This window comes from Sparassis crispa (genome assembly GCF_003851025.1).
Source record: "Sparassis crispa DNA, contig_000006F, whole genome shotgun sequence".
NCBI classification, from domain to species: domain Eukaryota; kingdom Fungi; phylum Basidiomycota; class Agaricomycetes; order Polyporales; family Sparassidaceae; genus Sparassis; species Sparassis crispa.
In genome coordinates this window covers 1,403,778-1,424,320 of record NW_020939753.1, presented here as the reverse complement: position 1 = coordinate 1,424,320, position 20,543 = coordinate 1,403,778, and the positions used below count along the sequence as shown (strand labels likewise).

The window sequence follows — 20,543 nt, the reverse complement described above, 5'->3', positions numbered from 1 at the left end:
CTTCATTTCCTGACAGACACTCCTTCACCACTCCGGAAGATTGTTGTGTTTTCAATGTACATCTCCATATTGGTGTTTTCTGCCGCTGTCCCACTCTGCTGCCATTTTCCTGTTTCACCCATTCTCGCTCTACCTGGCACTTCGTGTCATGCCGCTCCTTTTACATGTGTTCAGTCTGTTGTCATTGGATACGTCTCGATGAATGGCAGTGTCATGATTGCTTCCCGTGACTTTGTACTAATGGTTGGCTGCACCATGGTTTGATCTCACTGTCCTCCGAGTGGGCGAAAAGTATGTTTTCTGTCCTTCTATTCTCTTCATTCGAGTTCATCGGCATTGCTGATGGTCGTGATGCTTGGCGTAACGTGTCTTGTGTGGTTTTCTCAATCGGCAGGGAAAGTGAAGGAGAGCGAACACTGGAGTAGTGCGAGCATAGAAGAGGGTGCCTAGGACTCGGAGCGGGACGAGAACGAGCAGATGGACGAGGCATCCTCATTCTCTCAGCCTCACCAGCGCATACTATTACATGTTCCGACCGTGCGGGAGCACCACAAAACCCAATGCAAGCGACACCTCGAGCATCCCACCACGATGTGTGGCCCTTGCCTGGCCGTCACGGGAGGTACTTGCTTTACAAGGCAGGCGAAATTGCGAACACAGACGACACGCTCTTTGCGGACGTGTGGGCAAACACGGTGGACTCGTCACTACACAACCTTGTGTGGGTGCGTGCCCGTTCCCTTTGTTTATCACTGCACTGCTGAGGTGTGGTTGGATGCGACGCGTGCGGGTTGACGCGGACAGACCTCGATGGTAGGGGTGGCAGTATGTGGCTGACTGGGACAATGGAGCGATAATCCACATCGGGCCGCACCTCGAGTGCTACAATGCTGGGAACTGGATCCTAGGTGAGCTTGGCATCTCTGCCGCTTGGGATGACATCATCCGCTGACCCGGGAGCACACTGGCAGGTGGGAGTTTGTTGAACAACGTGACAATTGTGAACTTCGCGCTGGACCTGGTGGACGCGTGCTGGAACATGTACGTGAGCACCGTGTAGGCCCCTTTTCCCGTGACTTGGTTGAGGTCGCACTAACGTTCACCGCGGCATGCAGCACAGGCATGGCCCTGAAGTCTTCAGGTACTTCTCCTCAGATGGGAACTACATGGGCTCCTCGCCAAGCTCGGTGAACTTCATGTTCCATGAGCGACTTGGGTTTTTCGTGTACCCGGGTGACAGCGACTACTACCTGCGACCCGAGGTGCTCGAGTCGAAGTTCTACGTGTGGCGCGCAACAGGGGCCGTGCGCTACTATGAGAATGCGGTGAGCACGCTCAAAAAGTTCGAGACGTGGCTGCCGGCACCCATAACGTACGCGGGCATCGATGACGTGGACGCGACGGACTCGGCATTCATTGATGACATGCAGATGGCGCTCGTCGAGCTGTCGAGCTAGGCATCACCACCACTGCCGAACAATGACCGTCACCACTGAGGAGCTAATCAAGTCCTTAGGTGAGTGTGGACTTTGAGGCTTTCACTGAACCTGGTCCATTTCTAGGAAACTGATGATGCTCCCGTTGTCGTAGGCGGCAGAAAACTTCAGTAGACGCAATCCGCATTTTCACGACAATCGCGAGTGTGTGCTGGGCTGGAGGCCCGCTCATTCGACCATCAACATGATTGCGAGCATAGCCCGAGATCGAGGCGTTGATCGTGAACCCCTCGTACAAGGCCATTTTCACCATCTTTTCCCCCCGGACCAGCAGCGCCTCATCTTCGCTGGTAAGCAGCTTGAGGATGGGCGTACGTTGTCAGACTACAACATTCAGAAGGAATCTACACTTCACCTTGGTGAGCACCATCACTGCATGAGAATTTGGATTTGAACTAATAATTTTGTCCTTCGTCTCCGTGGCAGAATGTAAATCTTTGTCAAGACCTTAACCGGCAAAACTATCACTCTTGAGGTCGAGTCTTCCGACACCATCGACAATGTGAAGGCGAAGATACAGGACAAGGAGGGTATCCCTCCAGACCAGCAGCATCTCATCTTTGCCGGTAAGCAGCTGGAGGATGGGCGCACTCTTTCTGATTATAACATCCAGAAGGAGTCCACTCTTTGCCTCGTCCTTCGTCTCCATGGTGGCATGCAGATATTCGTGAAGACGCTTACCGGCAAGACTATCACTCTTGAGGTTGAGTCCTCCGACACCATCGACAATGTGAAGGCGAAGATCCAGGACAAGGAGGGTATCCCTCCAGACCAGCAGCGTCTCATTTTCGTGGGCAAGCAGTTGGAGGATGGGTGCACTCTTTCCAATTATAATATTCAGAAGGAGTCAATCCTCCACCTTGTCCTCCGTCTGCGCGGTGGTATGCAGATCTTCATGAAGATGCTTACCGGCAAGACAATCATGCTAGAGGTTGAACTGTCAGACACGATCATTATCGACATCAAGGCCGAGACTCAGGATGAGGAGGTACTAGGTACTACACTGGACAAGATCTTGGCTTGGGACACTCACAACTTTGGAGGTAGCTCGACAGATTTCTGGCACATGGTCAGTGTGTTCTGAGGGCTCCACACACCAACAAGAATGCTCTTCGATTTCCTCAATTTGTTGTTCAAGACCACTGATATTGGCTTAGCACCTCATCACACACTCAAGTTCCTTGAGATCCGCAACAATGAGGCAGAATTGTCGTTATCTGCATCGGCATGGGCCCAGTTCGCATCAGTGTTCTCCCCGTCGTCGTCGACATCTTAATGGCCTGCTCTACTTCATCATCTATGGAGATGCACCCAGTGCTCCGACTAGCCCCAGGTGGTGATTAGTCTATCATATAGATTTAAGCAGATATAATAACATGGAGCTCCCTGGCGGAGTGGAAATGGCTTAGTTTAAGTTAGATATCATTGTAACTATAGTGCCTACTGCTGGTACGACATTCGAATCGGGCTGTTGTCATTACAACAGTCTCCGAGGGGTGTAGAAAGGGTTATAAGATGGTAGTTTCTTTTGTTGGAAGCGTCACCATTAGTACGTGTAAAGTCCCCTTGTAAGTAGCTTTGCGCGTCACAACGTGACGCACCCGTTCCAAGCCGTTGCAACCAGCCAATCAGCGCTCCCCTTAGCTGCATTTGAGATCACGTTACAACATTGTTGCAACCTTCGTGACAACGACTGTTGTGACGTACCAAGTTCTTATTGTAACGCTCACGTTTCTCTTTCAATCCAATTGTAACGGGCCCTGCCTCCCCGGTCGTTACAAGTGCTTGTGACAGGTTGTGACGAGACCTAGATTTCTCCGACATTATAGGCCAGCCGTCCTATAGTGTTCTCCTCCTCTTGTTCGGCTATTTTCTCGCTCAATCGGGTAAGTCTCATAAAATATATATATCACATGATCTCTCAAAACATATGGTGGGATAAAGCGAGAACACTATAGCGACGGCTGGTTTTAGGAGCCTGATCCAGTATGAGAGTGGGGAACGCGGCTGCGAAACCCACCGCCGCCGCAGGCAGCGGCCGCCACTCGCTGCTTGGCCATATGCGGCAGGTGTCGTGGATCATTGATCATCTTTAGATGCAAACAAACTGACTCGAATGTACTGTATAAACGACGACGTTCCGCAAGTCTCGTCTCGCAGTATACATCCCATCTTGACCAGGTCCATCCATGTACCGCGTAAGTATCTATATCGCCTCGTATTATCACGTACAACCTCGTCTTCGCTCTCCCCATCCCCATTGTGTGTGCGTTCCTGAAGACTAGCGTCTCACCTATGGTCTACTCCATACCCATTCCTTGTGGATCCTCCTCAGCCTGCTTTACTTCCAACCTGCTCAGTGGCAAGTGCAGGTGTATGTGCCAATGCATACATTCCTCTACCCGGTTGATACCAGCCATACTTCTCCTTGCGATCACCGTCGTCATCCTTGTCGCAGTCCTCTGCTGGAGCTCTCGCGAGAGCGAACCACAAGATGCTATCTCCAACTTTAGTACTACTTGTCGTGCTCGTTGCTGCATACGCCGTTTCCGACATCGCCGTCCATGGCTCTAGGACGTTGCTCGCCGTGATACAAGCTGTTCACATGCGCGACTTCATGCGCGACTTGTGCAAGGACTTGTACTATCAGCTTGTCCCTCTCTTGGAAATTGCTTCGATATTCGTGATGGTGCAAATCGTTCAAGTACGCGACTTCATGGGCGGAAACCTAGCTGCTGCGCGGATGCTCATGGTAGTGCAGGCTAGTATTTACAAGTGTAACTTTATGCATAAACTGGGCGAGAATCTGTTCGATCAGGCGCTGCCTCGTTTAAAGCAGGTCGTTCCTCCGATATATCTGCACACTGCTGCGCTGCAGGCCTCGTTACAAGAACTTGTCCCAGTTTCGGTTGTCGACTACCGCACGGTGCTAGCTGGCATTCTTCGATCGTTGTGGACTGTGCCCACCGCATTGCTGCTGAAAATATCAGTGAAGTGTCATTTCGGATATTCTCAAATGGTTCTTGCTTTGGTCTTTCCGTTGGTCGACGCCTTAGGTCTGCAATTGTGTGTCATGGCAAAATAGTTTGTAAAGTAATGTTACTCTCAATCTGTCTTACGTCAGTGCTCATGCTGTTGCAGACGAATCTTATTGCATGGCCATTCAGTCAAACTCTGACCTCGTTAGAAGCTTCGGGTGTGCAAGGTATTGATATTCCACCAACGCACTCGGACTCGAACGATGACGACACCATCAGCCGTGATGGTACGGGGGCCCGGTCGATTAAGACTTGGAAGGTTTATCGGCCGAGGAATGTAAGTCCTCTTCCAGTGCAATTGCAGCCTAATCTGATCGTCCCTTAGAGACCGCTGTATAGGTCCGTGTGGCTGTGGAGGATTCTCGAAAGTCTGCGCAGCGCAAGATCTAAGCGTCGATAGACTGGTAGCGATCAAAGGGTTACTTCCCGGCGACGACAATAAAGAGTACTACGAATGGGAAACAAGAAATCTTGATCTCTTGGGTAGTTGGGTGAATCCATCAGACGCAGGAAGACACCTCTTCCAATGTTCTATCATTTTCTCACTGGTATGACCCAGTCTTGATGCTAGATACTTCCCATGTTTCGAGAGCGGCGAAAGATCCTTCATCGCGACAGAACTTCTCTCACCGCGTTGTTGCTACAAGGGTCCTTCCCCTCTGAAGTTAAGTCTACCGCAAGACAAATTCTGGATGGCGTGACTTGTGAGTCGCTGAAGTTTCCCGCTGCTTGCCAGATTCATGGTTGTTTGAGTGCATTGCAGTCATCCACTCAAAGGGTCTCATCCACAGCGACATCATGACGAGCAACATCCTTGTCGTTGATCCTCTTTGGCATCCTGGCGACATTCAACCTCTAGAGATCAGAATCATTGGCCGCCATGCTGATCACTATCACGAAGACACTACAGACCCTGGATCTGAAGGAGTTGCGTTTATCTTGCACCCTTCTTGTCTCCATCTGTCGCGATCGTCAACGTACTTAAAAGAATATCTCGAACCGCGTATTATACGGATTCAACGTCACACAGCCTGGTCTTGTATCTTCTCTGTTTCCTGTCTCGCGCCAATGTGCTTACTAGAATATCCCGCACCTATCTTGTCTCCATATGTAGCGAGGTTACTGTGTCTTACCGCTTTCATGTCTCGCATCCATGTATCTTGTGTCGTCTGTATCCGTCTTATTCAATAATATCACGATTTGCAGGTCATCAGCTTTAGGCTCGATCACAGCTGAAGGGAAGGGTCAGAGCAGAACGAGCACGAATAGTTCGCCTATGATTATCAGGCTATGATCCATCCAATAAGCGGAATAGCAAACGTATACGTCACAGCGTAGAAAGAGGACCTGAATGACCTTGCCACTTTATGCGGTAAATACAACAGACTTGTGAGGATCAATAAGGAATGCAAGATCGTACAAAGTTGAGGATACGGATACAGCAGAACATGCAAAGTCATTTGAGGAGCTCCTCTACGATCTTGTCATCGTTGATCTCCGCCACATTCCTGCCACGGTAGTTCAACCGTCGCAATACGTCGATCTGAACAGTGACGAAGAGTGGACGTGAACAGTTGGTCAAGCAGCGCAGGAAGCGGAGAAGACACGAATAGCACGCACCACCTTTGCCTGATCGAAACCCATTGCCTGAAACCGGTCAACATGCGCTTTGTCTAGCCCGGCCATTGCGATGGGATCGTTGTGACCTCCACTCCGCGCCTTCCCACTGCTCTTGTCACCAGGGCCACCTGCATAAATCATAGTCCAGTACCGCGCGGTGTCCTCGAAGCTACTCTTGCTCGTCATGTAATGCTTCGCAACCTCTGCATCCTGCGGATCGCGCGGTTCTGGGGAGCAGAGAAGAGATTGGAGGGAGATGAGAGTGGATTTGAGCGTGAGCACTGGCGACCATGCATCCTTGAGGATGTCCAGACAGATTGCGCCGGAAGCGGAAGAGACGTTTGGGTGGTACACTCGCGTGATGAATTTCATCTTGACGGGTTGGAATGGATACGAATCTGGAATCACGATGTCCTGCGCGCAAACGTTAGTGGAGATATATGGTTGAATAGCACATCCGTGCATACGACTTCGAAATGGCCACCCTCGTAGGGGGTGCCTTCCGGACCATCGAAGGAACCGATGAGGTGATATGGAGAGTTCTCGACAAGGTCGATGGCGATTTGGGATGCCTTGTCATTCTTGCAGTCTGCCATCGCGTGAGATCGCACGGTGGCTCGAACGAACAACACGCACCTGCAATCTCTTTGTTTACCCGGCGAAGGCGGGCGTCCATGTCTGCTGAGGAGGAAAATGTAGTCGGCGTCGAGAGCGACCGCGGAAACGGAGGGCGTTGAGACAACAAACTTATGGAGAGAGAGTAGCAGTGAGGTTCATGTCGTCGGCTTTCTCCGCGACGCGCTCAGCGCTCATTCAACGAACGGCGCCGCAGGGTCGGCGCCCACCTGGATACCTCGATGCTGAGATTTTGTCGGATAGCGTTCATGGTACCGAAGAGAAATACTCATGATCTTGCCTTCGCATCAGTTCTTGGACATGAGCCTCAGTTCAAGTGAGTCCGCGCGCTCGACGGAATATTGTCCGTATCACGCTGATTAGTCCATTGTCTTTGTGTAAGGTTGATGTGTTCCTGGGCTCTCACTGGCCGAGGGTAGCAATATTACTGCAAAGTGCACCAATGGAAGAGGTTGTACAAGGGTGACTTTGGCACTTGTCTTCCAAATCTCATTTCGGGAGGAGCCTTTCTCTTATCCCCAGGATCTAGCGCTTCGCGCGCTATCGCATAAGATGCTGTTTCTTTCCCGGTCGTCGAGTGAAAGAAATGACGGCGCATACTGGCTACTCTACCTTTCAACCAAATCCAGGACGTCCACAAGCTGGACGTGCAGCCTTGCTGCGGGTAGCAGGAACGGAAATGGAGACGCTGTTTACGTTGTCCATTTGCCACCTCGAGGCAGCCACAAGGCAATCGACAAGACGAAGGTGACAGCCCTTGCCCGCCAGGTGCCCTCGTGCAAACCTGTCATTGTGGGCGCGCGTGAACCTCCACGTCGTGAAGGATACTTAAGACCCCATATCTGCCCTTCTACTGCTGTCGGTTTCCTTCATCTTGATATTTCCACCGTGAAGATATGATGTATGTGGACCAGTTGACGCAGTCTCAGCACTCACAAATGGCACATATCAGGAGCAAGTTCGATTTTTCTAGAGTTACTGCGGGCTATGTGCCATCCGATGGCTCCGTCCACCATGACCAGCTAGCGCTGGCGTACATCGCCAACCACATATTCTTCCCACTCAAAGTCCCTCAGAGATCAGACCAGTCTCGCGTAAACGATCGCGCTATGTGCGCGATCGTCTGTCGGTTTGCCGAACAGTATCGAGAACTCGCAGAAGTTGACCGAACACTTTGGGATCCGATGATCCGCATGCTAGAGAACCTACGACGAATTGAAACTTGCGAAGCTCTTCCTGCGGAGGACATACAACACCAGATAACATGTATGCACATTGGAGGTATGTCGAATTTCTGAGAGAATCGACCGCGTGTTATGGCTGACAGTTGTGGCGTTCGCAAAAGATAGTGTGGTGTTCTATGTTCGCGCCCAGAATGCCGCTGTTGTTGTTCGCAAGTTTGCCGAGGAGTTTGTGTTCGAGTCGTTCGAAGTCGCCCCCTCTACTGCAGACGTCATGAAAGCAACGGGGAAATTGTTGTGCTCTTATCCAGGTCCCGCGATTGCTGTACCCAACGACATCGTGGAGGATGCCCATTTTCTCAAGGAGTTGTCCTCGTTTCTAGCTCAGATGAGTGTAGATGAATTGGACTCCGCAGCGACGACGAGGAAAGCGGGATCAACGGTTGTGGAAAAAAGGGATTCTGCCTCTCCCGGGTATATTACCCAGCTGCTCACCGGGATACTTCGTGGCGTTGGTCGTCCCGCGGATGTCGATCGGGTCTCTAAGCGAATCAATGACGACGTCCTGTGGAAGGACGCATATTTGCCGCGGCGGAGGTCTCCGCTATGGCTTGTCATCCGGGTCGCGTTGCAGACGTCGCTCGGCAGGGCCAACGCCCTTTCAGAGTACAAGTTATTTATGGTCTTTTTCATGTCACGTCTCCTGCGGCTGACGGTTCAGGAGGAGTTCGCCAGTGATCATCTGTACTGCTTCAGGGCGAAACTCAGCAGGCGACTCTATAAGCTGGGTTCGTCCGCCCCTTTGTTCATCACGCAAGAGGTGAAGGATGCTGTGGACGAGACGGAATTGCTCCTACAGCAGCGATGGCAGAAGATTCAGGAGCAGCAAGCTGTATCCCCACCTTGGTCACCCTCCATGCTGGACGTGCAGTCCGACACATGTCTCACTCTTCATCACTCTCGGGATTATATCTCCAAGCGGCTGACGACCAAGAGTACCGCCAGCGCAGCATGCAGTTTTGAGCCCAACCACACTCGTCGATTGCGCGACACTCATTGTTGCGACTTTAGCACGTTCGATGAGGGCGCTCTACCAACTGCATTTGCTGCGGATGGCGATATTTATGTGGCTTTAGCCGACTTCGAGATGCTGGTACAGAATCGTGTGGATAATTGGGTGGCAGAATGCCTTGGCAAAGAATGGGCTTGCCTCAAGCTTGCTAAATGCATCCAGCAGTATTCCCAGGCAGCCCGAAAGGCCTATGTCGGAAACCCGGAGGATCACTCAATGATGCTCTTAACAGTTCTTGAACTCTGGGTTGCGCTAGATAAGCTCGCTGTCGCACAATGCCCTCTGCTACGGGAATACTCCCCGGAGGTTCCCGAGACACTGTTCCATTCCCTTCTCTTGCGCAAGTCCGCGTCGTTGGAGCGACTGTCGCGCTCTGAGAGTCACTTGAAGCACCGTCGTAAGCGTGCTGTCCCAGGATGGTCTGTTTTCAGTGACACGGTGGACGCGCACACCTTTTCTGTTCGTTACTACCTAACAGCTCTTAAAATGCAAGCACTGAAACAACGAATCGAGACCGATGCAGAGCGTGAAAGGGGAGAAAAGAGGGCTGAAGTCAGGAGGAGCAATGAAGATCATCGCAGACTACTGCAGGAAGCAACCTCGCTTGACCACACGCACGGGCGACGCGATCTGGGTTGCGCAAAATGCCAGCTGACGCAAGACGCAAGGAACATGCGAGTTTACGTTCATGAGTGGCCTCTTCCTGAAGGTCGATATGAAGCGCAGGCAACTGTGTTCGAGCTCCAATGCCCGATTCCATTCTGCGCGTGGCGTGAAACCACTTATGGAGTTCTCCATGACATATGCCTCTATAGGCGCTCCAGGAGTGCATCACCTGAAGTCGTTCTGAAGGACTATAGAGCGCTCGAGAAGTATCAGCGCGATATCTCCAGCCTAACTATTGCTTCATTCACCAAGTCGTTCGTGCATTCCCATTACAGCTCCGTACCACTTCCAGCGTCAGAATCTTCCGTTTGCGTCAACAATGGTCTCCGCTATCGACTCTATGATACTCGGGATCATTGCTGGGCGGCGGACTTTACTGAAGAGCCCAGCGAGAACTTGCAGCACTGTACCTTTTCACTGCCCCCCACCGGTTTTTATCGAGACATGCAATACGCAATTCGGGACACGACACATGGTCCGAACAAGGTTCTGGCAAACCAGTCGGACTGTCCAGTAGAGTTGGATCCACACGAATATAGTGCATTTGGCCTACTGCGCAGCGGGGCGCTACTACAATGGTTAAATATTCTGAGAGGGATTCGCGCGCGCGAACTTTCTTTCGAAAGAGAGGAGGTCCACCTCCTGCTCATGCAGGCCATCTGGCAGGTTGGGCCTTCGTGCGATGGTGTCCGAACATGGCACATAGAGCCAAGCCACCCTGATTTCGGTTTGCTCCTTCTCACCGAGCTGCGAGGCCTATTATCTAGCATCGAGGGCAATTGGTCAAACGCCACGTCTGCGAAGTCAGTCATCATGCTATCATGTCGCCTCCTCGCTTCGACCATGGACCAGGACGTTAGGGAGTCTGCCTATGGCTTGTTGCGCGACGCACGGCGTATAACCTTCCGATGGTTGCATGAGCTATCAGAGAATTTGTCCAAGGTCGTCCGCGAGGATGAAATTTTCAGTCTGCAGCTACGCATCTGTGCCATGGCCGCGATATGCCGGAGTACGTATGATGTGGATCTTGGTGACTTGGGGGCATTGTTGGGTTCCGAAGAGGATGTTTCTGTCTTCATACAGTGTGCAGTCCACCTGCATGATAACATTCCAACCGAGAAAGATGTCCCGTCCGATTTATCTCTTCTACTGGCGCGAGATCGGCGTCTTTCTCATTTCTTGGAGCCGGCACTGCGGGATGTGATTCGAAGACTTTCCGGAGTGCTGGATAAACCTGTCGCCATACTATGGCAGGAATTCCAAGAAGGACAAACTTGGGTACAGATGCAGGAGCCCAACGATCGTTGGATGACCGTGGCTTATGATCGTACAACAGTCCATATCAACGCTCTCAATGGAGAACTGTTAGTAAATGGCAAGCCTCTGGGGCGTTTACCAGGCGCAATAGTCACACATCCCGACTACACTCGAATCTTTTCCAAGGCAAGTCATGTCTCTTGTTCATGACGCTAGCTCTGATTGCCGTCCAGAAAATATTGGATGTCATCCCGTCCGATATGCCAGGCATGGATTTCGCCACTCGAGCTGATGTCTTCGGCTTCCATGTGCGTCTTTCGTCCTTCTCGTCCCTCAGTCACAATTAATGATGGCGAGTTATAGGTGCACTTTGCCCTCGATCCTCAGTGTGGCCAGTTGACCATCAAAGCGAGATCTGGCTCAACCGTCTACGAGGTCATCCCCCACAGCAAATTTGTTGGAGATTTACCCACACCTCTGATCATTGACTACGTGCATTGGTTGAAGATAGATACAGATCCGAAGCGTGCCGAAATGGAGCTTCGGCCCTTGGGAGACTTGTGGACACCGTCGTTAGACAATTGGCGCATTCAGTTTTCGATGAATGGTCATTCGACAATGTGCCGGAAAGATACATGGCTAGTGGACAATCGCAGCCCTTCATTCGCCATGATCTCAGAGCGTCTGCGACCACTGGAATGCGCCGAACATCTAATCATCACGCTTTCCGCGGGTAATTGCCTCTTGGTCGATCTGCCGCGTTTCGAGTTGTCTTTTGTCGTGGAGGATGGGGAGCTGATGTCCAGAAATTGGCGGGGTCTCATTGTGGACTCCAATCAGTCATCGAAGACAATGCTTGGACTGTCATCGCAGCTCGTTCTGACTCAAAGAGCGAGCACCTCCTCCCTTCCTCCAGAACGCCATGTGGTAATTCCCATTGGCGATATCAAGTTTTATTCCTCTGGACACCACGTGAAGGTCGAAGTAGAAACAGGAACGACGAGTCGAACACGCTATCACAAGTACAGAATTGACTCTAATCTCGGATATCTAGTTGGCAATGGTACTCTTCTCAGCAAGCTATACCAAGTATACCTCCATGCTCTGACTAGTCACTGTCTTCCTGACCCTCTGACTGGACGGACGGGGACAGAGGAAGCATTAAGCGAGCTTCGGTCCGCTCGCTGTCTGTCATTCCAGAAGCTTGGGCCCGACGAAGTAACACTTTTGACCCAGATTGGTGCTATGACCCCAGAGCGTCAATTCTATCCGGCACATCTTCGCGTCATGCAGACTGTTCATTGGTCTGACCTCAGTCCCATATCTCAGCACACCGACTTTTGGGATTGTACTGTGGTGATCTTGAAGCACGCACAGAATCTCGCAGACATGTTTTACCCGGAGAAAGACATGGCGTCGCTCTTGTCAGATGCGTTGAAAAAGCAGACAAGTGACCGACACTTGCAGAATAGGGCTGCTTTACGCGCCAGCATCATATACGGGCGTGAATACTCGACCTGGACTGCAACGGACGGCGATGATCTTCCATATACGACTAGAGACCTACCGCAGGACACCACGTCTGAGAAAGAAGTTGCTACCGTTTCTGCTCTGGTGCACAGTTGGCCCACAAGGCTACCTACATGCTCTGAACTTCTTGTGGTCTTACGAAGTTGGCGGGCGCCTTTGTCCGCGGTGGATATCGAGTTATCTTACGGCAAAGACTGGCTTCTCCCTGACTTGCCAGGGATCTGGATAGAACTGTATGAGCGGTGTCGACTACCTTCGGGTGCGGATAAGCGATCACAGCTATTGTTTGCTCTCAGCGCGATGTCATACAAGCCTGAAGTTCCCTACATCATGGAAATCATCGGAACAATCTTGGCATTCGCCATAGATCCTCGATTCACAAAATTGAAACCCCCGCTCAGATTATTGGAGCAGTATCTCCTTGAGGACGGATTCGAGCCCAGTGAGGAGAAACTCCGTGCCTTGGCAATGTCGTCCACTATCCCATGCCACAACTGGCAAAGTGAACTCACCAAAGGCACGATCGAGACCGAGATGGAGTTCGCCGACCGTCACCGTTCTCATTATGACGAAATCTGCGAAATGGAAATGCACAGATTGGTAGCAGCATTGAAGGCTCAGTGGCCTTGTCATACGCCGTCGCGGCCAATGGGGTCTCATCAAGTAATCGAGATGGAGAGTTTCATGGAAGATGCGGAGGTCAAATTTCGTAGCTGGTACCAGAACATGGAGTTACGCAAACATCTGATCCAGGTCCAGTGTATCCTTGATCAAGTTCGATGTCAAGGCGCTCAGGAGATTGCTCCATATCCTGTTATTCTTCGTTCTCCACAGTCCTCGACATACCAACAAACCATATTAGCCAATATCGCAGACCTTCTCAAGCGAGAAGCACCTGCTCTAGGAGTGCATATTTCAGGGACCCTGTGCCACTCGTTGATGATCGCAAAGCAAGCTATCAGGACAGATGACCTGAAGGTGCTGATTGCGAAGTTCAAAGATCAATCTAATTCTACTTTCAAGCAGCACTTTGGACATCGTCTTGAGCGCAGTCGAGTTGATCTTGAAACTCATCCACTTTCCACCATGCCGAATCCGTCTTCATACTCAGCTACGCATTTTATTCGCTATCAACATCTGTGTCACAAGGTCTTCAAGGATATGACTGCCATCATACAACAATGGTTAGGGCCTCAGTCAGATGTCGAGTATATTCTTTATACTTCAGGGCAATGGCCTCGGCTATCCACAAAGAACCTATTGCAGCATCTAGCATCAACTTCCCAGACACGCAGGATCCTATCTAAAGAATGGGAGCAATGTCTGATTTCGTACGCCCAGGCATGCGTGCAGTATCAGCGCTCACGCCGTTTGCTGCAGTACCTGGAACAGAAACGGTATGAAGATCTTGCTAAAGAGCTCGATAACAAAGAACATTGGACGGTCACTGATTTGGATGCTGGTTCCGTGATGGACACAGACTGGCTCCTTGTTCAGGTGCGCTTGAATTAGGAAAAGCAAACATGTTGAAGTTGACCCCATTCGTAATCAGATTGAAAATGACTTCTTGATGCGCCCGCTTCAGCAACGTGTCGCTCGTGAGATGATTGCTCCGTCTTCCGGACGAAACATGGTCTTGCAGCTTAACATGGGTGAAGGCAAATCCGCAGTCATCGCCCCTCTGGTCGCGACAGCACTAGCAGATGGTCACAAGCTTACCAGAGTCGTCGTGCTGAAGTCTTTGGCTTCTCAAATGTTCCATCTACTGGTGGATCGTCTGAGCGGCCTGACAAATCGCAGGATATTTTATCTTCCATTTTCCCGCGACGTACGAATGGCGCCACAAGTCGTCGAGCGAATTCGGAGTCTCTACGAAGATTGTATACGCGAGCGAGGAATACTGGTTGCGCAACCCGAGCACATACTTTCGTTCAAATTGATGGGTGTTGATCACTCAGGAGACTCTGTGTCGCAGGACGGGCAGGTCACAAAATCACTGCTCGAGTCGCAGCGTTGGTTGGACACGGTCGCCAGAGATATTCTCGATGAAAGCGATGAAATGCTCAGTGTTGGATACCAGTTGGTGTATACTGCCGGTCAACAGAGGCCTGTGGAGAATCATCCCGATCGCTGGAAGACGATACAGCATGTTCTGTCTCTCATCAAGGACCATTCCTCTCACGTTCATAGGCGTTATCCAGATGAGATGGAGTTCGTTCCGGGTCCTAGTGGAACATACCCGATGATTCGCATCCTTCGAGATCACGCATGGGAAGAGCTAGCTATCGGTGTTGCCAAACATATCGTGAACACTGATCCAATTCTCAGACACCTCCCTGAGAATCTCCGGCAAGCCGCGCTCACGTTTATTACAGAGAATGCTAGCAGTGTATCTGGCTCCGGAGTCCGATTGCTTGAGCAGCACTATAAAGGTGACGGGCTGTGGAAGAAGCTGTTGCTCTTGCGAGGCCTGCTCGGATACGGACTGATTGGATATGTGTTGAAGGAGAAGCGTTGGCGGGTCGACTACGGTTTGGATCTAACGCGAACTCTGCTGGCCGTGCCATATCGGGCAAAGGACGTTCCCTCTCTGAGAGCGGATTTTGGACATCCAGACGTCGCCATCGTGCTCACTTGTCTCAGTTATTACTACGGTGGCTTGACGAGCGAGCAGTTGAACACTTGCTTTGAACTGTTGTTCAGATCTGACGAGCGTGAAGTGCTGTATGAGGTATGGCGTTGTGCAATATTCAGCATTAGTCTCCTCGTGCTAATCTCTATTTCCAGTCATGGGTCCGCGGAAATGACGCAGTACCGCCATTCTTACGACAGCTCATAGGCGTCAATTACGAGGACTCGTACCAATGGGAACACTTCCTCATACCTTTGTTCAGGCAATGCCATGCCGTAATCGACTTCTATCTAGCTGAAGTGGTTTTCCCCAGAGATGCAAAGGAATTTCCTGAAAAATTGTCTACCTCGGCTTGGGATCTGGCCGAGACACGGACGCATGTGACTACTGGCTTCAGCGGTACCAATGACAATCAGGACCTGCTCCCATCCAGTATCACCCAGCACGATCCTGTTGATCAGCTGAGTACCAATGCTCGAGTTCTAGCCTACTTATTGCAGCCGGAGAACAAGACGTACATCTGTGTAGGCGGCGAGTCCACTTCAAGTCGAGATTACTTGGACCTGCTCGTCAAGCAGGATCCCGAAGTTCGAGTCCTCTTGGACGTCGGTGCACAGATGCTTGACATGGAGAACGCCGAACTGGCAAAGCATTGGCTTTCCCTGACGCCCCACGTTGCGGCAGCTATTTTCTTCGACGAGCGAGATGAACTCATGGTTCTCACACAATCTGGCACAATGGAACCTTTTGTCGTTTCACCCTACAACCAACAATTGGACCGGTGTAGCGTCTACCTGGATGATGCTCATACGCGAGGAACAGATCTGAAACTGCCACGTGAGACTCGCGCTGCGGTGACTCTTGGACCAAAAGTGACAAAGGATCGTCTTCTGCAGGGTAGGTCCCAACCATGAATGGCCTTTTGCTTGTTAATGTGTGTTATCAGGGTGTATGCGCATGCGCAAGCTGGGACATGGTCAATCTGTCTTATTCCTCGCCCCTCCAGAAGTGGATCGCAGCATTCGGGAGCTCGCTGGCACAAAGGAGACCGTTGAGACCGTCGACATCCTGCGATGGGCAATGGTGCAAGCGTGCATGTATATCGAGCACCATATCTCCCACTGGGCGCATCAGGGTATGAACTTCAAGAAGCGCAGCACAGCGTGGGAGGAGTTCAAAACTTTGTCTCCTGGCGGCCTGCTTCAAGCCTCAGATTCCGGACTGACCGCTAGATCCCTTAGGTCTACCTGGCTCTCACCCGAAGCGCGTCCTCTTGAAGAGATGTATGGACCTTCAGCAGGGAATCGGGGAGCACTGTCGACTGATGATTCCATGTTTGATGATCCCGAAGTGCGTGCTCGATTCAAATTGTTCGGTGTCACGTCGCTTCAGGACCCTAGTATGGACGAAGAGCAAGAACGAGAAGTGAGCCAAGAACTTGAGCAGGAACGCGAAGTCGAACGGCCCCCCCGAGCCCAGCCTGCTGTGCACTACGTGCATCCGGATGTCAAACGTTTTGTTGACACTGGGTGCATCAGTCTGGGATCGGCTTTTGTCGGTTTGTTCTTCCCCCTCGAAGGCACATCAGAGTACCCCGGTAACGACGTTTGGTCTTCCCGGCTTCTGGCCACTCGAGATTTTGCGACCACTATTGACCAGCGAAATTCGGCACATCACCCTTCGAACTATATGGCACCGGTTAACTGGATTGTCTCCAATGCTTCTTGCAGTCACTTGGTGGTATTCAGCGCATTTGAAGTCAATGCACTCCTTCCCTTGATTCGACGGAGCAAGGTTGTGCGCTTACATGTGTATTCGCCGAGAGTCACGCATAGTATGAAGCCGTTTGACGATCTAAACTTCTATTGCATCACCTCTCTGCGAAAGATTTGGCAACCAAGATTGATGGACATCTGCCAGCTAAATCTTTGCGCCGGACAGCTCTACTTCACCAACTACGAGATGTATTCCCAACTGTGCATGTACTTGGGTATCTGTGCCGAGGAACGACAGGAGGGAGCCAGAGTGCGGGTGGATGGGTTTATTGAACCGCAAGATCGCGTCGAGGATATGAAATCCCTATGCCCGTTCATTAAGAGTCCCATCCCATTCATGAAGGAACTCGTAGGATTGCGGCGCAAAGGGATGGGGTATCAATTAACGCACATGGGGAAGGTGCTTCATTCAGGCCTCCTCACCGAAGAAGACTTTCAGAGACCGGAAGTTGGGATACCGTGTGTGGCGACGCGGAACGGCGTCTTTATTTCCTTTCTTAGACGCTTACCCAATGCCGTTCGCGCTCACATGCATTTGTTCTTTCTCCTTCTATTCTGTTTCTTTTCCATCCCGACTCATATTCTCGGCTCAGTCTAGAGACTTCTAGTATTAGGGTCTCCAGACATATAAAAGACTCGCTCCTCGGAGAGTAGAGGTCAGCGTATCGTAAATCGAATATCAGCCTTTATAGCTGTGACCATGTGCGCCCTTCGTGTGATGTGACCTTTCCTATTCGGTTAGCCAATGTCACACTGTGACATGTGTGCTTCAATTCTGGTGCACGAGTTCTTTTGCTTGAATATGCACGTCCTGGGACTTTCACACTCGCAGCGAGTCGCGCGGAGATGTTGAGGGTAGAGTGAGATTTTTGGGTCATGAATAATACATTGTCAATTTAAAACACCGTAGATATGAAGTTACGCACTTGTACATGGTATAGTAGAATCTAATTCTGACTACTTAGTCTCGATGTGCCATGCTCTGGAGCTTCTAGATGGTCTCGTAGAAGTGGCGGCTTTTGTCTAGGTCTCTGGCACTGTACATATACAGCGGAGGGCAGTGGGCGCTTATATCTCATAGGCGCGGGCGGGTTTTACCTTTTATGCCCCCGACACGGGCGCTAAGGTTCGTTGCCTCCACATAGCTATGGATCGCATTTTCCTTGAGAGTTACTTCCGATTAATGTCTAAGCGGTCTACACGCGGCCTGGTATTTTTTTGTCTGTGCTGGAGTCCATCTCCGCCATGTCTAGGCTCAAAGGCTGTTGCTATTGTCTTTCCAAAACAATAAAACCAGCTAAGAGCTGACGCTTTCCCGCCCTCAGACAACTTGCGAGAAGGAATGCGAGCTCACCAGACTCGAGCACGACTATGATGACGCTTGTCACTATCCTCGCTGGCGCGATACTGCCGCTTTTTGCGTATGGAATCTACCTCGTCTTCATACAGCCTCGATCCAACCCGCTGAGGAATCTTCCTGGCCCGCCAACACATGGCTTATTCCACAACCACCTTGGTCTGGTCATGGAGTGAGTGAACATTGTGGGCGCACGTCGCGCTCTATGCTTAATAATTACTCCCGTCAGCCCATCTCGGTCGCCAAAGGTTCATGAAGCGTTCATTAAGCAATTTGGGAGGACGGTGGTGATTCATACTGCCGTTCCTGTGCGTATTTACCGAATCTCTCTGTGCATGGCTCACGGTTACACTCATAGTGGGATCAGCGTCTTTTTACACTGGACGCGATTGCTATTACCCACGTCATGAAGCACTCCACCGTATATGAGAAACCATGGCAGTCTCGGCAGCTCATCACATCCCTCATTGGTTGCGGCATGCTCGCGGCAGAAGGGCTAGTGCATAAGCGTCAACGGCGCGTCGCTACGCCTGCGTTCTCCATCCAGAATCTGCGGGAATTGATACCTTTGGTGTTCGCCAAGGGGTGGTCGCTGAAGAATAGGTGGCTCGAAATTATTGCGGACGGGAAGATGGGGTGCACCAAGTTGGATGTGTGCCATTGGGTCAGTCGAGCTACTTTTGATGTCATTGGGTCCGCAGGTACGTTAGTTTTTGTGAATCTCTAAGTATGGTCAAACAACCGCTTGTAGGATTTGATTATGAATTCAACGCGATTCAAGACGAAACCAACGAGCTATTCAATGCATACAAGGAGATGTTTGAAGTTGCCATATCACAACACAGCACAGACACGTCGGCAGTCATTGCCATGTACTTGCCGATTATTGATATATTGTATGTGAGTATGCGGTTTGTTGAACGTTGCACAACAATTTATCCCGTGCGTAGCCTAGTGAAAGGGTCCGCACTGTACGCAGGTGCCAGGGTGTTATTCGACGGGTCGCAGGCCAGCTTATCCAGGAGAAGAAGCGCAAAATCACGGAGGCCGAGGAGAACGGTACTACTTACCACGGCAAGGATCTGCTCAGTCTGCTTTGTGAGTGGACCCTATCTTATACCTGCTCCATCCACAGCGCTCATTGATCATCCAACAAGTGAAATCCAACGTCGCGGTCGACCTTGCTCCCGAGCAACGAATTTCCGACGAAGATATCTTGCACAACATCAATACTTTCATGTTCGCAGGCTCTGACACGAGCTCGCTCGCCATCACATGGACGCTCTTTCTCCTAGCCAAGTACCCTTTCATACAGACACGTCTTCGCGAGGAACTGCTCGCTGTCATGCCCGCGGCTCCGATCGAGACCCTCACCCCCGAGGAGGTAGACTCCCTCCACACCAGGATTGCCGAGCTGCCGTACCTCGACAACGTCTTGCGCGAGTCGCTCCGCCTCATTCCTCCTGTGCACTCCTCGATCAGAGTCGCGACACGGGACGATGACGTGCCGACATCGACGCCGGTCAGGACCCGCTTGCCAGACGGGAGCTTTACGGAGCTGCACAGTGTGCGCGTGCCCAAAGGAAGCTTTGTGCACATCCCGATTGAAGGCTTCAACCTGGATCGGGAGGTTTGGGGTGCGGATGGGTGGGCGTTCAAGTAGGTGTGCCTTGCGTCGACGTAGGCGGAAATTTATCAGTACCTTTTAGTCCAGATAGATGGGATAATCTACCGGAAGCTGTGGCTTCACAGCCTGGACTGTACTCCAACACCCTGACGTTTTCTGCTGGCCCTCGTGTAAGTTCTTTTCGGTGTCGATTTTTTCTACGGGACTCTGACCTCTCATAGTCATGTATCGGCCTGCGCTTCTCCATGATCGAGATGAAAACCTTCCTCTACATCCTGCTTACTCACTTTGCGTTTGCCGAGTCGGATGAGAAAGTCGGTAAGGCCAATGTGTGCGTACTTGTATTTTGGCAGCCCTCTTTCGCCATTCTAATACTCGTTTGCAGCGTCTTGACGCGGCCGTATGTTATGGGGAAGCACAGAGAGGGCAGCCAGTGTCCTCTCTTGGTGACACCCTATGTCCGGGAATAATTGCCGTGAATGCGCTTGCTTGAATTGCGCCCCTACTCTTTCGTCTTATTAGCCACTGATCCGTCCTGTTCATTTTGGGCCTGGATCAGGTGGAATGCAGACTAACATCCTGCTGAGACTTTTCCAGGGATTGTTATCGGTTGTATGTGCTTTCCCGTCTAGGTGCTAGTCAGTGGGTCTGAGTTC

The 20,543-nt window shown here is 51.2% G+C and overlaps 6 protein-coding genes across 6 annotated transcripts; 5 read left to right on the top strand and 1 right to left on the bottom strand.

Moving 5' to 3' along the window:
• Window positions 1-560: 560 nt before the first annotated feature.
• Window positions 561-1,457, top strand: SCP_0705050 (hypothetical protein; the record flags this gene model as incomplete). Its single annotated transcript, XM_027760430.1, has 4 exons — window positions 561-725; window positions 818-908; window positions 972-1,056; window positions 1,121-1,457. The coding sequence occupies 4 exons, from the start codon at window positions 561-563 to the stop codon at window positions 1,455-1,457; spliced, it is 678 nt and encodes a 225-aa protein (XP_027616231.1).
• A 344-nt stretch (window positions 1,458-1,801) lies between these two features.
• SCP_0705040 (Polyubiquitin) lies at window positions 1,802-2,580 on the top strand (the record flags this gene model as incomplete). The annotated part of the gene is made up of 2 exons (XM_027760429.1): window positions 1,802-1,855; window positions 1,942-2,580. 2 exons carry the CDS (start codon window positions 1,802-1,804, stop codon window positions 2,578-2,580), a joined length of 693 nt encoding a protein of 230 aa, XP_027616230.1.
• Window positions 2,581-3,990: 1,410 nt separating this feature from the next.
• Window positions 3,991-4,924, top strand: SCP_0705030 (hypothetical protein; the record flags this gene model as incomplete). The annotated part of the gene is made up of 3 exons (XM_027760428.1): window positions 3,991-4,552; window positions 4,621-4,811; window positions 4,874-4,924. The coding sequence occupies 3 exons, from the start codon at window positions 3,991-3,993 to the stop codon at window positions 4,922-4,924; spliced, it is 804 nt and encodes a 267-aa protein (XP_027616229.1).
• A 1,066-nt stretch (window positions 4,925-5,990) lies between these two features.
• SCP_0705020 (Ubiquitin-conjugating enzyme E2 1) lies at window positions 5,991-6,830 on the bottom strand (the record flags this gene model as incomplete). The annotated part of the gene is made up of 4 exons (XM_027760427.1): window positions 5,991-6,077; window positions 6,155-6,568; window positions 6,622-6,743; window positions 6,791-6,830. The coding sequence occupies 4 exons, from the start codon at window positions 6,828-6,830 to the stop codon at window positions 5,991-5,993; spliced, it is 663 nt and encodes a 220-aa protein (XP_027616228.1).
• Window positions 6,831-7,686: 856 nt separating this feature from the next.
• On the top strand, window positions 7,687-17,501 carry SCP_0705010 (hypothetical protein; the record flags this gene model as incomplete). Its single annotated transcript, XM_027760426.1, has 8 exons — window positions 7,687-7,691; window positions 7,743-8,071; window positions 8,136-11,152; window positions 11,200-11,274; window positions 11,330-13,993; window positions 14,049-15,227; window positions 15,284-16,025; window positions 16,075-17,501. 8 exons carry the CDS (start codon window positions 7,687-7,689, stop codon window positions 17,499-17,501), a joined length of 9,438 nt encoding a protein of 3,145 aa, XP_027616227.1.
• Window positions 17,502-18,274: 773 nt separating this feature from the next.
• Window positions 18,275-20,357, top strand: SCP_0705000 (cytochrome P450; the record flags this gene model as incomplete). Its single annotated transcript, XM_027760425.1, has 9 exons — window positions 18,275-18,432; window positions 18,490-18,568; window positions 18,619-18,961; window positions 19,012-19,160; window positions 19,211-19,358; window positions 19,418-19,919; window positions 19,970-20,057; window positions 20,109-20,218; window positions 20,273-20,357. 9 exons carry the CDS (start codon window positions 18,275-18,277, stop codon window positions 20,355-20,357), a joined length of 1,662 nt encoding a protein of 553 aa, XP_027616226.1.
• Window positions 20,358-20,543: the final 186 nt, after the last annotated feature.